This window comes from Mesocricetus auratus, unplaced genomic scaffold (genome assembly GCF_017639785.1).
Source record: "Mesocricetus auratus isolate SY011 unplaced genomic scaffold, BCM_Maur_2.0 Super-Scaffold_100691, whole genome shotgun sequence".
Classification (NCBI taxonomy): domain Eukaryota; kingdom Metazoa; phylum Chordata; class Mammalia; order Rodentia; family Cricetidae; genus Mesocricetus; species Mesocricetus auratus.
In genome coordinates this window covers 22,965,501-22,989,541 of record NW_024429267.1, presented here as the reverse complement: position 1 = coordinate 22,989,541, position 24,041 = coordinate 22,965,501, and the positions used below count along the sequence as shown (strand labels likewise).

Genomic DNA, 24,041 nt, shown 5'->3' with positions numbered 1-24,041 from the left:
TTTTATTAAACTATGTAGGCCTTGCTAAAACAAATATTGCCTTTAATTTATTAAGTTATTAGCTGCCCACATAATTAAACATTCCATCATATTTGATATTCTATAATACCTTATCAACACATGTGCAGCACTTATTTTAATGTACATGAACCGTTTTTGGAGCTGCTGCATGAAAGGTGGTTTTAATAAAATCTATAGGATTATGTGATGTTAGAATATTAGTCACAAAATACATTCAAGATGGTCTGCTATGCACACTTGGGTAGAAACCATGCCCAGAAAAGTGCATGGTTAAAGAAATAAAGAGTATAAATTTGGAGGCTGAGTGCAGAGGCAGGAGACTGTTAAGAAATGAGATGAAAGACAAAGCTACATTTCAGTTTCTTTAACTGCTGCTTAGAAGTATTTGGATCAAAAGTACAGAATATCAGAACACAGGAGAAAAATGATTTAAGGACAATCGGAAACTCGTATACTATCAAAACCATCAGCTGGGAATTTAAAGTTGATCCACAAAAGAAATGGAGGGGTGACAGAAATCTAAACCTATCAAAACATAGGAGTAACCACGATTTGCTTCAAAGAGTGACCTCATCACAACTATGCTAAGCAGTCCTGTCCAGTGGGCTGGGGCCCTGGATGAAGTCAAAGATGGAGCAGGGGGGCAGTAGAACAGCAACTTTCCCCTTTTCAGCTTTCTGGCCTGACCCCCATAGAAGGCTTCACCTTCCCTGGGGAGCAGAAAGGGGATGGGATTGGGAGCTAGTGGGGGGCAGGGGAAGAGGGGAGGGAAAGGGAACTGGGATTGACATGTAAAAAAATGCTTGTTCCTAATTTAAATTTTAAAAAGTAAAACAGGAAACAAAATGTTTAAAAAAGACTCTTCTCATTCTTTCCTTTTGCCACGATCTCCAGTCCAAGTATGTGGGGCCAAGTAAGCCATGAACCAAACCTTCTAGAACAGTGGTTCTCAACCTGTGGGTCGTGGTCCCACTTGGGGTTACATACCAGATATCTTGCATACTCGATATTTACATTATGATTCATAACAGTAACAAAATTACAGTTATGAAGTAGGAATGAAACAATTTCATGGTTGGGGGTAACCACAAACATGAGGACCTAACTTGATTAGAGGGTCACAGCATTAGGAAGGTTGAGAACCACTGCTGTAGAACCATGAGCCAGAATAAGCGTCTTTCATTATTTCTATTGGGCATTTTGTTCAAATTGACAAGGAAGCTGATCTATAAAGAAATACTTTAAATCATAGATTTTTTGAGGACTATAGCAGTAGGTGAAAATAAAACTCTTTGGTTATTAAAAGAAGTATTTAAAGGTACCAATATATAAAAGCCACTGTAATTGATGACATAAAGGAATGACTTTCTTCAGATAACCGACTCTACAAGCCTATGAAACTTCAATGGTAAACACGTAAATAGAAATGTCTCCCTTAGACTCGGAGGGAAAGAAGAAAAAAAAAAAAAAGCTCCTGCAGTTTATTCAAAAGAAACTGTTGAATGTTCCCAACTCAGAAAGGTGAGGCATGGCAGCACATAATGTCAGTGTCCACTCCAGTGTTTACAGGCACAAGCCACAATGAATTTTTGTTAATGGAGTGGTGATGTAAAATAAGCAATTAACTTACCAGTTTTTCTAACAGGAATTTTTATGTGCAGCAAAAAACCATTAAGAATGTCACTCATATTCAAATAAATTGCCAAGAGTGATATAGGGGCACAAACAATTCATTTAAATCACTTTCTGAGTCTTTGCTTTATGCCCTACATGGCTCTGAGCATCAGACTTGCAGAGCAAAGGGCCCTCCCTTTTAAACTCAGGAAGCTTGACTCCCATAAACTCACTGACATATTACAAAGATCATAAGTTAGGATCAAAATGGCTTCATTCCAATGATATATATATGGTCCAACATATCCAAATGGGTCAAAATAATACGCCATATACACATAACCAAGCACATGTATCACAATACTGTCCCAACTGACACAATCCAACATGCCTTTAACATAAAAGTTCTAAAGATACTAGAAATAAAAGGAGTATGCCTCAGTATAATAAAGGCCTACAGTCAACACTACCAAACATAGGGAAGACGGGAAGTTCTTTGTATTGTGTTAGGAAATTCTCACCTTAGTGGCTGCTATTTTCCATGTTTGTCTTTTGGGCTTTACAGCTTTCTGGGATCAGTTAGAATTTATTGGGGGAAATGAAAGGAAGATAAATCTGAGAGCTATTAAAGGTTTGACTCCATGAGCTAGCAAGGAAGGGGAGAGGGCAGTGAAGATGGGATTCCAATGAGGTTGCAGCATTCTTTGCTAAGCAAATAGCATCACAGGATTAAGCCTATAACTAACCACAGCAATCCTTCCTTAACCTCACAGAATGTTCTATAAATCTTCCAGTGGGTGCCAAAAGTCCCAAAGGGCACCAAGTCACAATATGCTATCTTTCCTCTATAGGAATACCTTTGACAAAGTCTGACTTATAGACTGTCTTCAGTGAGATTTGCAATAACATTTTAATCACAAGGGGAAATAATTACCACAATATCATATAATAAAATCCCAGGCATGGCTACTACTGAGCTTAGGGGGATACTATTATATAAAGCAAGGCTTCCTTAAATATAAGAGAACGGTAGAAATCACAGATAAGAGGGAGTGATACACCTCACTTCTCTCCTCACTGAAACAGTAATCTGCATTTGTGCTTTCAGGTCTCGGCTCACATGCTCACCACTCTGACGCTATTCTTATCTCAGTAAAGCCACACCCCTATCAATATACCTAGTGTGTTTTCTTTTGACTCCTAGACATTCCACCAACTTCTTCAGTCCTTTCTCTTGAGTCAAACCTTTCTTTCAAATTCATCCTCCTACTCTCTAAAACTCACCTTTCTTGTCAACCCTACCTCTAGGTGGTTGGCATGAAGACCCTCAAATCCCTCAATTAGATTATAGGCATAGTTTTTTAATGAACTGCTCCATCCTACCCTTCCAAACTGGAAAATACCCATCTACTAGCCCCCTGCTTAAAATCCTGTAATCATGTGCCACTGCACTATTTTTTACTTCCTACTGGGTCCTACTTGCCAAGTCTCTAAGATGTATTTTACGCATAGTATATGGGAAAATTGGAATTGATATCCAGGTAATTCAACTCAGTCCTGAGATTTCTTCCAGAAAAATTCTTTAATATTGTGTCTAAGATTCTTTGGGTTCTAAATCCTACTTGTCAACCTTTACCTCAGGCTACAGCCTTTCATACCATATTCTAACCATATGAAAACAATGCTTATCCCTAGACTTGTACTCTCTTCGACCCAGACTGAATCCACCTCCATTTCCAGGGTTATGTTCACCTTTGTGCTACATTAGCTACCACGCATCAATTACATAGTCAAAGATTTTACAATCTCATAATGCTCTAGTTAACTGTTTCATATATTCGATCACTGTTTATCATCTACTCTTTTTAATAAATTCAAAGTGTCTAATGCAAGGACTCCCAAATGCCCACATTAAGGTATTGCCTAAAGTACTAAGAAACACACACACACACACTTACAAGAACAAATTGCCACTCAAAAATTGGTCAGTGCCTTGAGCTAGTGAGAGCTCACAGACTATGGACTGACAGCTGGGGAACCTTTATGAGACCAAGCTAGGCCCTCTGAATGTGGGTGACAGTTATGTGGCTTGATCATTTGGGGGAGGGCTGGCAGTGGGACCAGGACCAATCCCAGCTGCATGAATTGGCTGTTTGGAGTCCATTCCCTATGGTGGGACACCTTGTTCAACCTTGATACGGGGGGAGGGGCTTGGTCCTTCCTCAACTTGGCATTCCAGACTTTGTTGACTCCCCAACAAAGGAGGCCTTATCCTCTCTGAGATGTGGATGGGGGTGTGGGGAGAGGGTGTGAGAAGGGAAGGAAGGGGGAAGTTAGGGTTAATATATAAAATGGAAAAAAATTAAGAAAAAAAAAGTCAGTGATTTCTTACATAGGGATCACACAAAGATGCAAGAAACATAACTGGACCCACTGTGTTAGGTCTTGTGTAAGCAACTTCCTGCTGCAATAAAAGAGCATCCTGGGAGGTTTTCAAGCCGAGGGCGGGCAACTTGATGTGTTGAAAAACTAAAGAGAAGAATGCGATAAGGGGAGAGAGGTTGGAGAAAAGAAGTAAAAAGCCCACCAAAAGCTTCAGGAAGCGCATGTTCACATTGAGCAAAGCTGGTTTCCACGAGCTGACAAAAACCCCATATTCACTGCTTCCTATTCTCACTCTTTTTTTTTTTAATTTTATTTTCCAGTTTAAATTTGGATAAGAAACAAGGTTGCCTCACAAGTCAGTTCCAGGTCCCTCTCCCATTCCCTCCCTTCCTCCCCTATTCTCACTCTTTACCATTTAAATCCTCCCAGATAAATCACTTCATTATATTTTCTATCACCTCAAAAAATGAGCAAGGAGAAGGAATTTTATGTCTAAAGCTCAACAACAGTAGGTCACAGACGAAGAGTCCAAGAACAGCCATGCAAACTGCTAAGACTGCCCCGTCCCCTAAAAAATAGAGTGAGGGCAGGGAAGGCAGGGGATGGGAAATGAGCACACAGAAGACAGGGAGAAACGGGCCGGAGAGCAATGGGGACTTCACTCCAGATACTCCTGAGCAGACCCATGCTCAGTGCAATCCGGGGAGATTCAGATGTGACTGCTATCTATGGCCACAAAAACCACTCACTGAGAACTAACTACCTTCTGGTTGTCTCCCTGTGTGATAGACGAACGGGCAAGCCTCTGAGAGTCACCAATCCCATTCATGAGGGACCACCCTCATGACCTAATCACATTCTACATGGCTGGCATCCTAATCCAGTCACTTGTGTCTATGATATCTACATAAGATTAGTATGGGAACACAAGCATCCAAGCTGGACTTGGCTGCAGCCCCCTCTGTCTGGGAGAAGGCAGACAATGCCTGAGGCTGAGGGTTGATCAGTTATTTCAGCACAGGTCTTCTGTCTGGAATTTTGAAGGCTCTGTATTTTTCATAAAATATGCAAAATTTTTCTATTTTTAATTTCTGTTGCCCAGCACACTTTTCATTTATATTTTAGAATATATATATATATGATGTGATATGAATACATGTCATGCATGTAATTTTAAGCAAAAACAAAAAACAGAAACAAAAACAAAGTCTAGCTAACAGTCAAACACTACATGCTGACCAGCTCCATCTTTTAGCAACAAGATACAATTCCCCTGAGTGCTTTGTCTGTTGCTAACATGTCACTAATAAACACTTTGAAAAAAAATGAGATGACAACGTTAATAAACTATTCACCAAATTAGTATCTTGATGACTCTTAATTGATCAACATGATATATTTATCACAGTAGCAAAAACTCAAAATCTTTAGGATCTGTTCTCTTTTTACTGACATGCTTAAATACAGTATTTATACTTTTGGTAGTAATGGTTTTATAAGGGAAAAAAAATGCCAAACCAACCTTTCTCACATGAAACAGTAAGAAAGTCAAAATTCCTTCTTCTAAAAGCTACGAAACTTTCCTTTCACACAGTGATCCATGCAGGGTCTATAAAAATCATCCAAACTATCAGAATCCGATCATCTTACAAAAGTGTGTGTGTGTGTCTGTCTGTCTGTTTGTGTAACAGGTCTTATTCTCAGCAAGGAGACCTCACAGAAAGGATAAAAACAATGGTATGGAAAGTTACCATCTTCTCCAGTTGGACTCTCTATTGCAAAGTTATTACTTCCATGTGTTTAAAAAAAAAAAAACTTCAAGCAACCACAATCCCTAAAATTTTTGGCGCTCTTATTAAGTATTGAATTGGGGAGGGGAGACGCAGAAAAGCCTATTTTTTTATTATCACACAATTATATCAGAGTCGAAGATTTGTCATTATGGGAATGTGAGGGGAGCTAATGACAAAGGTCGGCTTCTAGAATGTTTACGGGAATCACGTTATGTATCTAAAGCTGTGAAAGTGCCTCCAGCTATTTGTTCTGAACATTTAGATGTGTAATTACTGTGCTGGACACCAGGTTCACAAATACATAACACAACTTAATTTGAGGGTGATTAAAAGGGTGAAGTTAATGCTCTTTTTTTTGGTACAGTAAAGACATTGTTTTTTAAAATCTGTGGTTGTGCAAAGCTGAGGAACACAAACACGACATAAAACTCATTTTCTGCAAACACTGAAATCGTGGCTCACATAATAAAAAGGTCAATGAACTATCTAAAATCTATTGTCTGTGTACTTTTTCACACGCCGGGGTTCAAAGGCAGTATCTTCAGAACTGCAAGTTTCAGCGTGTGTCAAATGAAAGGGGAGAGCAAAACTGTTCCTGCACCCTAAAATGAGAACAGATGGAAATGTAGAATGAGATGCTAAGAGACAGTGAGCCTTTGAAGGAAGGACCACGGAATTTCTCCCAGAGCGGGGCCGATGTACCAGATCTTAGCCGCTTCTGCCTCCCACTTAATGCCCAAACTAAATCTACTGTTCTTGGTTACTTTCCTTTAATTCTTATCAGCATTTTTCGATCCATAGGAATTTTAGAAGAGACTATTAATAAATGTGTGAATGACTTCTACAGACTCAGCATAAGGTAGTCATTCTTCTGATGAGTTTAGCATTATTTCACAACAAAACTATAATAGTGCTAAGTAATAATACAAGGGCAGTATCGGAAGAAGAAACAGTTCTGAGGAGACTGAAGATGTGGACTCTAAAAATCTTGCCTGACCGAAGAGCCATCTGCTGTAAATTAAAGTTTTGTAAATAAATTAGGTCTATATTTTATATTCATTCTTCTCATATTTCATTTGTATAACTAAAAATAATGTTTCCAACAATACCAAGATATTGTCAAGGTGTTCTTTTGCCAGATATTTAATTTTTGTAGCGTACTCTGAAGCTTCTAATAATATCAATTATAAAACTTAAAAAGCTATTTTTATGTGACACTAAAATTCTCAGCGTTTTTATTTTGACTATAGGTAATAATTTAAAAATAAATGAAACATTTTCAGATTCCCAAGAGTTTTCAGATTTTTGTGTATTTAAAAACAGTAATTTTGCTATTTTACAATTATCCTTTAGATATTTTAGAATCAGTTTTAAAGAATAAGCCATGAGTTTATAAAAAGTTGTCATGTATGTTCCACATAATAACATGTGGGGTGCAATGCTGTAACTTAAACATTTCATATAAAACTTAAGATTTTTTGATGCAACAAGAACTGGATATTTTAGCAAGGAGTAAGCAAGTCTAGAATCCATTCTCATCTGCAGTTTCAAGCTGCTTCCCCCAACAACAATGAAAACGTTTTCCTCAGACGTTTCCTTTCTCTTCTGCCAAGAAAGTTGACTTTCAATACCATAACCCTACTTTATGTTTTCTAACCTTACAAGGTTCAAACATCAAAAAGAAATATAGAAGGATGAATCATTCCATGTGGTGAAAGCAACTATAACTCACTTCAGTGACTTCATTTAAAACAACCCACAGCATCGGCAACCTGTTCCAGGTTTCGCTGGCGGGAGGCTGAAGAGCTCCCACCTCATTTAGCTGAACAAGTGCATAAAGCAATTGCTGAGACCACTTTGACTTATTTTTAAACATGACTCCCAAAAAGGAGAAGCCTGCATCTCTAGCTTCCTTTTTTTATCTTCTTTACCAATAGGTAAAAGCAATAAAAGGCACTCATTAAGATTTATTTAGATTCATTTTCTGTATTCCATGCTTATGTAAATAAAACTTGACTTAAGATGAAACAGAATTCTAATTACCCAAAACATTAAATGCAAATCCCCTACAAATTTTACAATATTACCTAATTCACCTTGTAGTTTACTAGTTGAATTTCTCTATAGAAACATATAATTGTATAATGAATTCAAAATTTCTATGTTCTTCTTGGGGCTGATGGACTCTCAGAAAAGATTGTGTACCTAGTCTCTCGGTATTGACTCAAAATTCCTAGTTCAAGACCTTTCTCATCTGTATAAGCCTGTCAGTCACAGCATTTTAGTAGCAAACAGGCATCTGGTGAAAAGGGAACCAGTTGAGGTTATGAGGTCTAGGTGCATGTGAACATCTAAAGACCTGTGCTCAGTCTGTGAGGATCGGGGCGTGGTCCAAGCTGTCTTGCTTTGCTGTATTCATGTCATGGTACAAATATGATTACACAGTGGGTAATCTCTCTGTCAACTTTTACCACCAAAAATTATCTCACATTTTCAGAACATGACTATGACACAGGCTTTGTGATTTTTTGGTGCTGGCAAGTTGCAATGGCAGTGTTTAAATTCCTAACCCTGTGTTTTTGAAAAGAGGATTTGCTAATGTATTCGTAGGGCTGGAGAGTCATTTTTCCATAAATATGAGTCCACATATTATTCAAAATCAAGATACACCAGATTAGATCATCTTTCTAAGTCTATTCCAGTCTGAAAACTAGTATTAGCCTCTACGGCAGCCTACCAATAGAGACCACATTTTAAAAGCAAGCCCGGAGGAAGAAATCTTTACAAAGAGACACAAGTTCCAAGTACAACTACCTTCTGCTTGTTTCCCTTGTACAATTATATGTAAATGACATTTGGCATAAGCCATGAGCTTATTATCCAAGTAGTGGGTTGTTAGGGTTCCTGTCGGCCACAATCATCCTACTCCTGGAAGCGTCAGTACATACACTACAGAGTTATCAGGAGTCAGAAAAAGCAGTTTCTTTTGCCAATTCTGCCTCTGCCTTGAAACAACATCTTGGTATTACAGTGATGATTCCTACAGCCTCATTTTAAAAAGATTTGGTACATTGTATTATTCAATAATTAGTTTATAATGCAAACCGAGTATTTATGACATTTAAATGGTATTAAGTAAACAGAAAATCTAAACACTGACAAAACTCAAACATTCACTTTTTTCAACTTTTCAGTAGCTATAGACAATATATATAACTTCGTTTTCATGGTATATAATTGTTACTTAGATTTAGTTTTTAAAATATTTTGTTCAAATCAGTTTTACATTATTATTTTTAAAAATTTATGTAATTTAACTAACTAGCACATGAACTATTTTTTGGAAAAAGTCATTTGTTGGATAGAAATTTTAAATTTACAGCATCGTTCTTTCACTGTAACTTCTATGAAACTATTAATACCATGCTTATTTATTCTCTACATAGACATATTTTAATAATTTAAGAATTGTGGTTCCTGAAAAGAGAACAAAAGCATTACAAAATGTAAAGACATTCTGAGTTCAAAATGCCATGTAGTTTACTTTTGAATACTTAAGTTTAAATTTAAAAATATGGAAAACTATAATTTCTTTACATGGTACCTATTTATGACACATATGAATAAAAAATGTGAAGTAAAATCCCCTTCAAAGGGATTTTCCCCATTACGGAATATCTTAAGTGAACATTTTAAAAATGAAAGTGTTTAAATTCATTTCTCAAGTACTTCCAGTAACACCCCACACTGATTACTAATTAAACTGATTCGTATTTTGAAATTAGCTACTTTTGACAGATTAAAGGATGAGTACTATAAACTTTTAAGATGAATTTCATAACCCGCCTATTTCATAACAACATTAAATTTTATTATGAGGGAATAACTGGGTTAATATGTTAAGAAGTTCCCTTTTCCTAGTAAGGTAGCAAACACAAATTATTTTATTCAATTCATCTCAAGTTTTTCTTCTTCCACAAAGGGCTGTCTTCCACTTTGATTAATTTAAATTGTCTTCTTTGGGGCTGTAATTACACCATTAGCTGAGGGACGGGACCGTCTCAGTGGGAAATGTACATATTCCAAAAGTTCGTACTTCAGAATTTGGCGATCAGCAATCTTTCCTTCTGGAACAGACACGCACAACCACACAAAGGTGGAAGTCAGCACGGTATTACTCTACCTGGACTGTGGAACTGATCTCGGAGGCAAAGCCGCCAGTCAAGGGAGCCTCGTGGCTGATCAGCAGTCGCCCGGTTTTGACCACGGACTGAAAGAGAAAAGGGGAACCTGATGTTGAAGAAGACACATATTTGAAGCATATGATGGCCTTTTAATTCACTAATAAAAACAAACTGCTTAAATTCCGTAAATAAAAAGCAGTAAGCTGATTTTATGTGTAGTAAGTTCTTACAAATGCCTTTAAATTGGGTGGATTTTTGTACTGTCAAGAAATTTTAATGTAGCGTATAATCTTAGCTTGAAAGAAAAATGAGATTTATAACTCCATGTAGTATATAATTTAAAACGCATGCCTATTTTATAGGATATTTTTTGTTATAAGTGAGTAACTGTTTCATATGATTTTTTCCCATCTTTTTACTTTAAAACTTGAAATGCTTTTTTGGTTGGGGGCATATGACACATAAGTACATGCAACAATAATCTTAAATATTGGTTGTCAAAAAGGGAAACCAGCATGAATAACACCATACAGTCTTCATATGGGCACTAAAATCTGGTAAAGGACCCCAGTGACACTTTAACACGAAAGTGTCACCATGATGTAATCTTGGTGCCTTACAACAGCATAATAGACTAGGTACAAACAAATCCAAGGGCATGGCTATATTATCATAGCAGGAATGGCAGCTACGTTGGGAGGAAAAACTACTAAAATTGACAAGTTATTACTTAAAATACATTAAATCATATTGTCAGAGAAGAGTAGATTCTTCTCTAAATTGCTATTAATGTTATTACTCATCTTTAAAAACTTTACTATTTTATGAACTTTAAATGAAATCTTCAAGAAAAAGATACGTCTACAAGAATGGATTTCACTCAATCTGGGCAATTCTAGTTTAGAATTCAAAGAGAATGGGTGCAGCTTCAGCCAACAGATGTTAAGCCTCAAGATCTGGGCAGGACCCACAACCAAAGTAAGTCACTATAGTTATTAAGTAGTGACAAAAGAACATAAGATGGTAAGAACAGCATTACAAAACACTACCACTCCCAATGACTTGACAGCCTGAAGAACTGGCATTTGGCTTTCTATGGCGGCAGCAATTTGACATTTTTTAAAATCACAATTAAACTTCAGTGTGCTAGCCTAGAGATGATGGCACACAAACATTCTATAATAACAAAAAGACAAACATGATGTTTCTGCCTTGGTTAATTAGCTTGAGCAATCCATTTGCTTGACGGAACTCTGTGAGAGCTCTGCCACACAGAGTCCTGTCAGGGTAACACCACCCAAGCTGGATGCTGTAGGTTAACGTCTAACAGGTCAGAATGAGAGAGTTCTCCAAACATGCTGCTTTTATCCTAAAATTCCATGTAATGTACTTGTCCTTTATAAATCAGGTTTGGAACTATCCAAGATCAAATGACAATATTCAAAACAAACATTGAAATCCAACAAGCAATCAGGGTCTATGGTTCCAGCAACCTACAGAGCTAAAACTCTAGGTGGGGAAAGAGAAAAAAATATACATAGAGAGAGAGATTAGAAAACAGATAGGCAGACAGACATGACATCTATGATGTAGGAGAAATGCAGATGATAAATGCATGTATATACATAAATGCATATATATATATAATGATATAGGAGAAGTGTTTCCAACTCTGACACTTCAAGCAGCATGATATGCATGTATACAGAATCAAGACCTTCTGAGCATCCCTCAGGAGGAAAATGGCTACACAGATGTACCCCCACATCATAGAGCACTGTGAGGCCGCAGAAAAGTCTGACAACATGAAAAGATGTCCAAAGTTAATTAGAAAAATAAGCAACTTGAAGGACGATAGCTCATTTTTGTGAAAAAGTGATGAGACACATACCCCTTTAAATGTGTATTTTATTAGAAATATTCCTTCTACATGATCAGAAATTGTTTTTCCTGAAATATGGTAGTTAAGGAGGCACATGCAAGATAACTTAAGCATCATCTTATATCATTTAGGCTATTGAAAATATTCTCAGTAAGTCTAAGTAAATAAAGGAAAAACCTATGGATTAATGCTAAATTAACAAATCACTATGGTCATAATCTCCTCACGAAATAGAATTGTTTTAAATAGTATCACAGGATTTCTTTCGAAAACAGAGGAACCCCTGGGTCACAGACTGCAGGAGCGAATGGCTACATTACAATCACTGGAAGCCAGCCTCCACCTGCCACCTTCTTAGAGGTCTGTTCAAGCAGAACCCATGCGAAGCTCCTTGCTGAGACTTCAAGACAATGGAGCTCAGACAGTGACAAATAGAGGGTCAAGTCCCATGTCTCTGACTGTGCCTAACATAAAATGTGCTGTCATTCTCAGATAGAGGATATTGCTATCAGAACTTTAGAAGCAAGTCCAGAAATTCCTGAAACACCAAGAACTAGAGGGCAGATGAAACAGAACATAACTTCACTTTGGATGCGTGGAGATGCCAGCTTGCACTCATACAAAGAGAGCATTTAAAGAAGAGGCATACAGAAGCAATTATCAGTCACAAGTATCACAGACACTACCAGGGCCCCTGCTCTGAACCACGGATTTTGTGCCCACTAATTCACTTAATTTAGAAAGTAGTCAAGTTTCACTTTTTATGCTTAAAAATATCTCTGACCCCTGGAAATCATTTACATGTATAAAATAAAGAAGAAACACTGCTATTTTCAGCCATACTCCCTAAGAATTAACATCTATTTGATTATCTGAATATAGTTCAATCATTTCATGAGGCAGAACAGAAACCCAATGTGGCATATGCTTTTCACCATTCACATTTTTAATTTGCTAAGACTCCTAAATTGTTTTTCCTATCCCATTTTATTATTTTCATTTTATTAATATTGTGATCAATATTGAGGTTACTCCAAATTTAGAAAACAGAATTTTATCATTTGTGGTTCAAATAAATATCTGTTAAAATCAAGTTTAATTTTCAATGATCATACAAAAACCTAGATAAACCTTAAAACACACAACTGCCTAGAAATTTCCTTACAAAGTTGGCACTTCCCTGAACTCCCTTAAAATTAGTACAGTGTTTTCCAAAGGTGGTTGTTATTAACTATCTTAAAATACAAAACAACAGACATGATAATACTTTTCTTCCAAAGAAAGAGAGGCTTAAAGCTGTCAAGTTCCCATCTGTGAGAAGTATTACCCGTCTAAAAGAAATTCAAGTGTTTAAACAACTTTTCAATATGAAAGCTAAACCAATCAAAGCCAGGAAAAATCACACAGGCTGGATTTTCCAGTTCCTGCTTCCCCAACTTTTTACCACTAAAAACTGCCCCTGGATTATGGTCTGTGGCACATGGGGTACCGCTGAGTCAGAGGCAACAAATGGCACCAGCAAAGGCTTAAGCCAATTAAAGATTAGGTCTGTGAAAAGCTTCTCCCCATATTTCTCCATATTCCAAAAATAGGAAATCTGTTCCTCGCCTGTTAAAACCTTAAAGGCTGTCCCCCCCAAAAGGTTCCTCACCACTTCAAGATCTTACACCTGAGACCAGTAGCCTCCTGTCCACAGGAGAGGAGAGGCAAACAAAATGGGGACGAGGAGGTTACAGAAAAATACGACGCCCTGTTCAGATGGAATCCTGGTTTGTGATCTATGACTTTTCCCCCACCTGCATCTATAGGAATGGTGAGAAGCTAAGCCTATCTATACATGACAGCTAACAGAGTAGTCTGAATATGGGAGACACTCCAAGCAAGTCAGATCAAACCCTATGACAACAAATGTTTACAGATACTGCACACGCCATCTTTATATATTTACACTATTACAAAATCCATTTGTACACCTCAGTACACCCTGCAATGGTTTGAAGTAAAACTCCAAATCAGTGGAATTTAACATAGCTTTTATCTGTTGATTTAAAGCCATTTTTAGCTGTTAGAGTAAAGCATAAATTTCATACCTATATATAGATCCCCTGTGATATGTCATACATGCAGGCTAATGTCACTTTAGCAACAAAACACCAGTCGCTGCAAAGCTAAGCTGTACTCCGCGAAAATGGTCACGCAGACGCTGGCTGCCCGAATGCTGGACATATGTTTTAGTGAAGGTAGTCTTTAAAGATTTAACACAATCCAATCAGGAAAACTATTAAGCTGTCATACCAGGAGAAAATGACACAGACAGGCAGACCATTAAGCTTGCATATACTTGGAAGTACAACACCAGCATTCAGAATGGGGTGTGTGTGTGTTATTTCTTACACAAAATATATAGCAAAACTTCTCCCTAGAGGCAATTCAAACCTTACCAGCACCAAGATGAGCAAGATGCAGTAAGAATGTAATATTCTGGATAGGCAATTTATCAGTTCCTATCAGAGTATAAAGATGAGGACAGCAAATGAAACACCGAAGCCAGCCTTCACCAGCAACCACAATGATTGGCGAAGTCATAACGCATTTCACTTATGGAACATGTTACTCAGTAATTACACAATCTAGAATTTGTTAATGACACAGTATCGATGAGCTTCAAATATCAATGTGAATGAATTAGGTAAGTATTTTTGAAACATTTTCATGTATAGTAGCCAAACACATTTCACAGACCGAAAAGAAGAAAATGGGGGCAAAAAAAAAAAAATACAATTAGTCACAGGCTGACAAATGTATCACTAGATGCCTGGAAGCCAGTATTTATCAGCATGCCTGCTGCACATGACTGGACCACTGGCCAGTGTTCCACTGGAGAAATACCAACACTAAAAAGAGCCGTCTAGAGCTCCAGGGAGAGTTCTAAAAAGTCCATTTTGGCAAAGATAGTGCTGGCAGGGTTACAAATATTTAATATTGTAGGAGAGTAGTGTAAACTGAGAAAAACTGAATCCCTGCGGCTTTGTCACCCCTGTGGGAAAGGGGGTAAAGGCACAAGCAGAAACAATGACAGCTGAAGGAGGAAGACAGAAGAGTACGCCCCTTCCATGCACTGTTGTGAAATTCTCAGACACTCTCCATGGTTCATTTTCTTCCATTATTTTGAAAATCACGGTGAAAATCCTGAAGAACTCTAGAAAATCAATTCTGACAAAATTATAAGAGCCCATGATTCTAAAAACTACTTCCCAATACATTGGGTAAGCCTGCTGGTGCCAGACAGCCTTTACCTCTGCAGTTAGCGTTTACGCTGCCCTCTAAGTCCCAAGCATGTGAGCCCAGGCTACCCTGAGAACATGAGCTATGCTCTTCTACCTCTGCCTTTCCCTAAACCAGCAGACACTCGACCCTGTCTGGAGACCCGTCTCTCCATCCTGCCTGGTCCTCACAACAAGCTGGATTTCCTCTTGCTTTAAACTCCATGATACTTTCTCGGTTTATCAGATTTTTCCATCTGACAATACTAGGACCTTTCATAAAACGAAGATACAGGGGCAAGCCTCAAAGAACAGGATCCAGGTGGCACACATTGCTACATCCCTCCTAAAGATATTACTGATTTACTTCGCAACTCCCTGCAGCTGTCCTACCCAGCACACCATGTTCTCAACACAAGTCAGAACATAATGCATGGCACATTATGTATTGAAATGGGTTGATGCGCTCATTTAATGTTGTTTGGGGAAACATACATACATTATTAAAGCATAGCAGTTTAAAATTTTATTTAAGTGTGTTTTTTGTTATTGTTTTTGCTTTGTCTTTTCCTTTTGAGAAATGTTGCTTTTTATTGAGGAAGGAGCTCTATTCTAACTCCTCCAACAAATACATGAATTCAGCACCATGAAATTATCTAAGTAATATTCCATCTCTAACCAAAATATGTAACACACAGCTGCAGCTGAGTTTGAGGGTGTTCAGCACATTGTGTTGCACTGATTTTAAATATATGAACAGAGTTGTTCTCACTCTGAAGTCTCCAATAGTCTAGTCTCTAAGGAAGGACCCTGCTGTTATAAAGGAAGTGAAAGGTAACCCTGAAAACAAACCTCCAATGGCCCTAATCCTAGAAGACTAATGGCCAGCACACCCCACCTCATTTTCCTACTCCAAGCAAAATACATTTCTATTTTATGTGCCTATATATAATTAAAGCAAATATACAAACACAAGGTTAGTACTAAACACAAACTTTCTTTTTCCAATTGACAAAAGATCACTACGAAGTAAAGACACTGTAGTGGATATTTTTAGACATGCAGTTAAGTGTGGGAAAGTATGTGAGTACCTTGGCTTTAAAGTGTTTTATTGTGTACATTTGTCCAGTTTGCTTAAGCATCACACAAATCTTAACCAAATCGAAGGAACAATGTTTTCTTTTTTTCTGCCAAAAGAACTCTTCCAAGACTGAAGTAGCAACTGCTTATGTTTTCTTGTAACTTCAATGTTATCATGTGCTTATCATTTTCTCAGTAGGGTTTGAAAACAGGCTGAATTTGAACTCAAGAGATCTCATTGCTCTGCCCTCTGCCAACCCAGAAGTAGAATGGTTGGATTGTAGCAGAACCCCACACTTACCAATGCTGCAGCATTTCACATATCCACTAAGAATGGCTTGAGTTCTAATGCTTACTAGACATTGTATACTCTCCTTAGAAAAATATTTATTCAAGTCCTTTGCCTCTTCTTTTTTTTTCTGTTAACAGGAAGACCTCCACACATGACTTTTTAAACTGGTCCCTTTGGGGACAGCAAGAAAACTGCTCCAGACAAGGCTATCCTGATGGGAAAGCCTCTACTGTTCACCATGCCCTTTATCCTTAAACAATCATCATCTACTCGGGTTTCTTCACCATTTTGAAACAAATACATATAAACATTTCCCCTAATGTCTCCAATATTAATCTTTTCCTAGACTGACTGTCCATGACAGCCCTTCCCTCCTGAAAACCATCACTGGACAGCCAGCTACTCAAAACCTCAGTCATAACAAATAAACAGAGGGTGTCCACTCTCCATAAAAGCAGTGCAAGCTTGTTCCATGACACAGAACCCACTGAGACTCAGGTCTGTTCCACCAGTGCCAGTAACTAGAGCCACTGAATGCCAATCAAGAAAGCTTAGGACATTAGTGTAAACCAGAAAAATCACTTTCCTCACCATTTTATTTAAGTATTTATGTAATTTCTCAATAAACTTTTAATGTTGTATAAATTCCAAAGGACACTAGCTCATATCAAAAACAACATCTTGAGTCATGAGCTAGTACTGGGGAAAACAAGAAAGTTAACTAAGGTCCCCAATGGGTTATAACTTCAATTGCTACAACTTCCTAGGGGAAAAGATTCCCTCTATAAACAAAGAATTTTAAAGACAGTTTTAAGAAACAGTAGATTAAAAGGAAAGAAAGAAAGCTGCTATTAAAATGAAGTTCATTTGTTCAGAAAATCTTTGAAGAATTTTGAATTTCAACACCCTTGTCCTTTTCTAAAATAACAGCAAAGAAAAGAGACTATTTTTCTCTCCTTAAAATAACAATTACTAACGCCTTCTCTTTGCAATTCATATTTCCCCATTTGGCAAACTTTTCTCAAGTGTTGAAAATGGGAAATACTACGTCTGGCCATCATAACTGGTAGAAGCTGACATCATCTACCGGGCTCCCAGCTTAACGTGAAAACTAAGAAAGTGACCCAAACCCAAACCAAGGCATCAGCCAGTTAGATTTTACATGGTTGATCTAAGCATGTATCAAGGGTACAATTCTCGAGGTAGCCAACTGGTTGTCTACCAAGGTAATACTTCTCCACAAAATGAGCAAAAAGTATAAACATGGCTACACTTCTGCATCACCATGGATAAACGGTTTAATTTCCTAAAACTTGGTCCAACTCTATTAGAATAAATGGATTTTTAGTACATTACAAAATGAAAATCATGTGTAGTTGATAAACCATGGTCAAGGCTAAAAATTCTTTTGGATCTTTCTTGGATGCAAACAGAATTATAGGTGAACTTCAAGAATGTTTCTGCAAAACTACAGACTAAGCTTATATAACAAATACAGTATAGGAGTAAACTATAAAAACTTCGTATTTTCTTTAAACAAGGGCCATAGAGGTAAACTGTTACTGTGACAGATGGGCTAAGAGAAAGAAGCCCTTCAGCAAAGACAGTATCATGTGCCCACAGAACTTACCTACTATTGGAAAGAAAAAGTAACACAGAGGCATGAAAACTTGGAGTCCAAGAATTATAGTCTGAAAACTCAATATTACTGACAAATTAGTACTATGTGATGATAGTTACCAAGACGATTCACTATTTTTAATCAGTTTATAAGGTGCAATTTTTTCAGGAAATTTTATTTCCAGCAATGTCAATAATTTCCTGTTTGATTTCTAATTCTCTAGGTATAATGTTTTCATGGGCATGGACTGGTAAAAATATTCAGAGAAGACCATCTCCCTTCCTCACTTTCCATAGGAACTGATCAGAAAGAAGGAAGTCCTGGAAATGTAACCAACTACCCGGGGCTAGCGAAAACATGGATTTTAGAGGAGAACCTACAACTGCCCTTTTACTAAACCAGCTTAATCCTTAACAACATTCTAAGTATTTGTCCTTACACCCACAGATAAGTGTAGTTCTTACCACTCATCAGGAAATTTTCTCTTTGCAACAGATGGCAACTATTACAAAAACCCACACCCAATCAAAATGCAGAGTTGCGGAGCCCAGTCCCAAATGAAACATCTGCAACTCAACTCCTGCACCTAAGGCTCAGAGGACATTGCAGAAGAGGGGACAGACTGTAAAACTGTAAAGAGCCAGAGGAAGTTTTCTGTGAGATTCTCTCCTGAAATATCAGAAGCTACACCATGAGGTATCTCCAACATGGCTACCTAAAGATGCCTCAACAAGAATGCAAATATAGACATGTAATATGCACAGGGAAAAACTCAAAAGACCTCAACCCTAGAAAAAGAACTATAGGCAACTAATGAATACTGCAGAGAAATAGTCTCCCCCGGGGAAAAGCCACACCAATCGGTTACCCAATACTGAATAGTCAGCCTAAAAACTTAAACATACAAGCAGCATTACGTGAGTGGAACAGGTTGTATTTATATATTTAGAAATACAGACACATACAAACACACACCACACATACACCACATGTATATGTAACAATGATTAAAGAAAAAGAGGCCCCAAATTTGAAAAAAAGCAAGTAGGAGTTGGGCACATGGGAAGGTTTATGTGAGGAAAGGGAAAGGGGAGGGGGAAATTATGTAATTATAATCTAAGAAAAAGATTTTAATGGCATCGATGGGTTTCTGCATCCAAGAGAAAAAAGACAGACATTCCAGACAACCTAACCAGATACTTTGAATGCTTAGGAAGAGAACAGAGCACCTTCCAAAGCAGTAGACAGCAGACTATGACATAGATCAGGCTAGCAGGAATCAACTGGAAACTGAGAGAACAAAACAAAGGATCAGAGAAGATAAGAGCCTCCTATTGGAAAAGGTAATCATCCTCTAGCCCCCAGCTCAACACTCATTGAGAGAGAAGGTCTAATAAAATCAGATATAAGAGCAGTTGACAATGGATACCGCCAAGCCCAGAGTGTCCAGGCTGGGGAGATGGTTCAAGGAGTTCAGAAGATTAACTATTCCTGCAGCAGACCTGCATACTTCTCAGGACCCAGGTCACATGGCTCACAACTACCCTCACTCCAGCTCTAGGATATCCTACACCTCTGGCCTATGAGGATACCCATACATATGCACACGCGCACACACACGCATACATCAGCACACACGAGTACACTCACAGGTGTACTACACATAACTTAAAATTGTATAAAACTGATAGAGGAAGTCCTTGTGTCTATGTAGTCCTACTGGCTGATTAATAAAGCACTGTTGGTCAATAGGGAAGCTAGACAGGTGAGACTAGGAATCAAAGAGGATTCTGGGGAATGTAGTCAAGAAGAGAGTCGCCATGTGATCTCCCAGGAGGAAAGGACGCGTCAGGAGGGTGTCCTCAGAAAGATAAGTCCTTATGGAAATATATATTAGCAGTTATGGGTTAATAATTAAGTCAGAGCTAGCCAATAAAAAACCAAGCAAATGGCCAACAGCTTCATAATTAATATAGTGTTTCATATGTTACCTGGGAGCTGACACAGCTTGGGACCCAGGTGGCTGGCAGGAAGAGTACTTGTAACATAAAACTACTTTTATTACCCTTTTATCTATAGGACCCTGAAGGTCAGAAGAGGGCATCAGAGTCCCCTGGAAGTGGAGCTACTGGCAGTTAAGATCCATCATGGAAGTTCTGGAAGTCAAACCTAGGTCCCCGCATCACAAAAATGTCTTTTTTGTTGTTGTTGTTCTAAATGTCTTCAGTAGGTGAGATGCATTTTCATTGGTGTTCTGTAATAGCTTCCCCTGAGACTGAAGCATTCCATCCTGCAGGGAAACTCCTTAAGAAGTTAAACAACTCAAAGTAGCTTTAGGAAGTCCCTGAAGATGAACAGAGTCACTAGGCCCATCCCTGACAGAGTACATAATAAAAGCTGAGCTGCAAAGAAGCCTCTCAAAGTCAAAAAGCTGTAAAGAAAGCTTTGAGACCAGACCAGCTGCCTGAAGAAGCAGAAACCAGCCGAACTTCCTGTAAGAGGTTTACAATAACTGAGCCACTTGGAAAGGACTCTCTCCATCCTGTTGAAGTACCTGCAGGCTGTGCAGTGTGCTCCAGGTTCTCAGCTCTTGTGAGCTGTCATTCATGCTGGTGTAGGTCCCAAAGACAGATGCAGCTCCAAGTCTGCTCCTGTCAGTAACCTCTCACCCATATTTCTGTAAGTAACTACAACAAAATTCACTGGGTCATCAAGTTGGATTTTGATGGTATCCATACTTTGGTCTGCCATGGGTTCCCTGTCTGGAGTGAGTAGACATCTGTATTCCATATCCCCAGGAAAGGTTTTGTCACATAACAAGTCTAAATTCCTTTGACAGACAAAATTCTCAAAACTACTTTATAAACTTAAATTACATTTAAAATACTTATGTGTGCCCAAGCTAAATATATAAACCCCTATGCATGTAGCTCAGCAAGATGGTTACCTTTAAATGTCAACTTGCCACTATCTTGACACATGGCTAGAGTCTTAATGAGGTAAAGATTATATTGGCCTGTGGATGTCTGTTAAGGGCTGTCTTGAGAATACATTGGCTGATTTGAGAAGATTCAGACTATAAGTAGGTAGCATTATTCCCTGGGTTTGGGCCCTTGACTATATAAAAAGAGAAAATGAGGAGAAAAATTCTATTCATGTCTTTCCCTTAGTCTTAGATTTTGAAGAAGTATCAAAAAAAATCAATGAACTGTTTCTACTGTCTTCACTACCAGGTTTTAATATAGTTCAGAGTAAACATACTCCCTATGCTCATAAGGCTAAAACAGAAAAGTTGTCAAGACAATGGACAGGTAAAGATCTTGGCAGTACCTGGCATTCTCTATTCCTAGTCTCCCTGATAACATGACACTATCCCTGCCCCCAGGACTCCTTATAAGAATGGTGTTGTATTGAAAGAACACATGCAAACAAGCTAAAAGTCATTCCAGCCTGGGAAAAGGAAGTAAGGACTTTGGGAAGGACTCAGAACCCAAAGAGTTTGGGAATACAGGTAGAAACTGATGCTTGTGTCAGTCTGCACATCAGAGACAGCAATGTATGAGTGCCACTAAACTTGCTTTTCTGAAACTAACTCTTGTCAAATAGCACTTGAAGAGTAAATATCCACACTGCCTGTCTTCTCTTCTCACCAGGACACTGTCACTGCTTAAGAGACAGCCACCTAACCAGGAAGAAAGCCCCTTGCTGCCCCAGCTCAGGTAAGACACAGCAGCATCAAGGTAGCTCAACCATGCTGCTGCACTCCAGGTTCTGATCGATAGTTTAGAGGCTTTGTATCCATCTTTTGCTGCTTCAGAAAGCTTTATTCAACAGAATAACAGGAAGGCTAACAATGAATAGATATCTACAAGCTGACTTGTTTGTTTGTTCATTTGTTTTTTAAGAAAAAGTAAGGTTTTAAATTTCTTCCCCCTAAGATGCTTTTTAGCAAACAAGGAAATGTCTTAAATCCTGCCAGGCCCCCTACTTGAAATCAAAGTCAAATTTCTACTGGTTTTCTGTAAGCCTGAGCAAACAATAAAGTCCCTTCAAATTCCTCAACGCGTGAGACATCAGCTCAGCTAACTGGCCTTTCATCCCTAGATGACTACCTACCAGAGGCGACCAGAAGCTTCCAGGTACTACTCATCTGTCACTGTGCTGTGCTCTGTTTCAAACATGAAAGGGGATGGTTGAATCCACAAGGGGAAACAAATTATCAAAGAAAATGGAGCTCAGTGCAGATTAAAAAAAAAAGTTAATATGAAAGACACGCATATACAGCCAAAATTTTAAATGAAAAGCTTGAGACAATAGGGGATGTGTTTATGGCAGAGTTGCAATTCTTAAAGTGTGCATTATTCCTGTGCATAATGAATTAATTCCTTGACTTATAAGATATAGTGCAAAAACAAGTGTGAGTGTGTGTGTTTCTCTACACAAGACACTTAACACAGTATATAGTATTATATGTAAAATCCACGTATGTGTGTGTATTTTCTCTCTGCATATTTTTGTGGATGGGAGCACACAGTAAGACAAAAGAAACTAAGATTTTGAACGCAAAGCAATGAATCACTTCAGTGTCTGCCTAGAAGAGCCACTGTCCTCAGGCCCTCAAGCCAGAGCACACAATTAATTGTCTCGTCAAAGGAGTAAACAGTATCTACTTTTCCTCTTTTTAAAGCTGTCTCACAGACATCACTCTCAAGAACTTGTAACTCCGGGGGGGGGGGGATGTATTCCCACCTCTCTGGGCATTCACATTTGTAAGCAGTTACAGAAACTCGTTGCATGAGGAAACTACAAAAGAGCAAAACCACCCATCATTGAATCCAAAAATCTGAAAATATTCTTTCCTGTTACCCAATAATTATTTAATCAGAAGCCTCTGTTTTGAACTATGTTGCTACTTGTAAAAATGTACTCAGACAACTACATTTATTATGAACAAATCATTAACAACTACACCTCCTTTCTGAAGATCTATGCAGATGCCAGATACAGCACCTTGTTTAGAAGGCAGGACTGAAGCCAACAACGAAGAACCACAGACTTCATCAGCCCTGGGACCAATGCTACCAGTCCAGTAAGAACCGTCTGAGACTGTTCTTTCTAAAGCTTGACTCTGGATTTAAATCAATACCTTTACATTTACACAGAAAGAGAGAGAGAGAGAGAGAGAGAGAGAGAGAGAGAGAGAGAGAGAGAGAGAGGGAGGGAGGGAGGGAGGGAGGGAGGGAGGGAGGGAGAGAGAGAGAGAGAGAGATTTAAAGACTAAACTCAATAGCATGAGACACTTTTACAGACATTAAATTTTGACTTAAACTTATTATTTGCTGCCAGTCATAAATCCACAGGGAGATGAACAGTTTCTCAAAGACAAGCACAGGAGAGAACTTCCAGCCGGTGAAATAAAGGCAGAGCACACCGGGTTGAACATCCTCTGTTTATGGCAGTCATGCTACCAGGCACCTGTACCCAAAGCCCTGCCACTGGCTCACTGTCCTGTCAGTTGGCCATCAACAACCTCAGTACTGGACATGTACATGCACACAGAGCCCAGCCCACAGCTTGAAACCGCCCCACGCCCCGCCATGAGACTGAGGAAAAATTCTTCTCTTTTTGTGATCCTGTAACATACAAAGCTGCTTGCATTTTCAGAGTGCCTCTCCACCATACCCTGCACAATGATGCTGGGACTGCTAGTTCTAATGGGTTGGTGGTGACTCGAATTCTTGTCCTTTGTTTTTAATAAATAACAATACTTGAGGACTTAATCCTCAAATGGTTTGTTTTGTTTTTTAACAGAAAAACTGGAAGCCAGCACCAATAGAAACACAGGAATGAAATATCTTCCACAGATTAACTATGACTACCTTTGATAGTATGCTTTTTTAAAAAAA

General features: G+C 38.4%; 1 protein-coding gene across 9 annotated transcripts in view; it reads right to left on the bottom strand.

The window, feature by feature from the left end:
* The window catches only part of Bckdhb (branched chain keto acid dehydrogenase E1 subunit beta), a 178,280-nt gene that overhangs the window by 40,376 nt on the left and 113,863 nt on the right, over window positions 1–24,041 (bottom strand). For 8 of the 9 annotated variants that reach the window (XR_005874734.1, XR_005874736.1, XR_005874735.1 and 5 more), the window contains one exon: window positions 9,997–10,083. The exons of the other annotated variant lie outside the window; for it this stretch is intronic. Coding sequence is in view for 4 of the 8 variants with exons in the window: in XM_021229328.2 (XP_021084987.1) it covers window positions 9,997–10,083 (87 nt within the window). In the remaining 4 variants the exon portion in view is untranslated. The remainder of the gene's footprint in view (window positions 1–9,996; window positions 10,084–24,041) is intronic. 9 annotated transcript variants of the gene reach the window in all.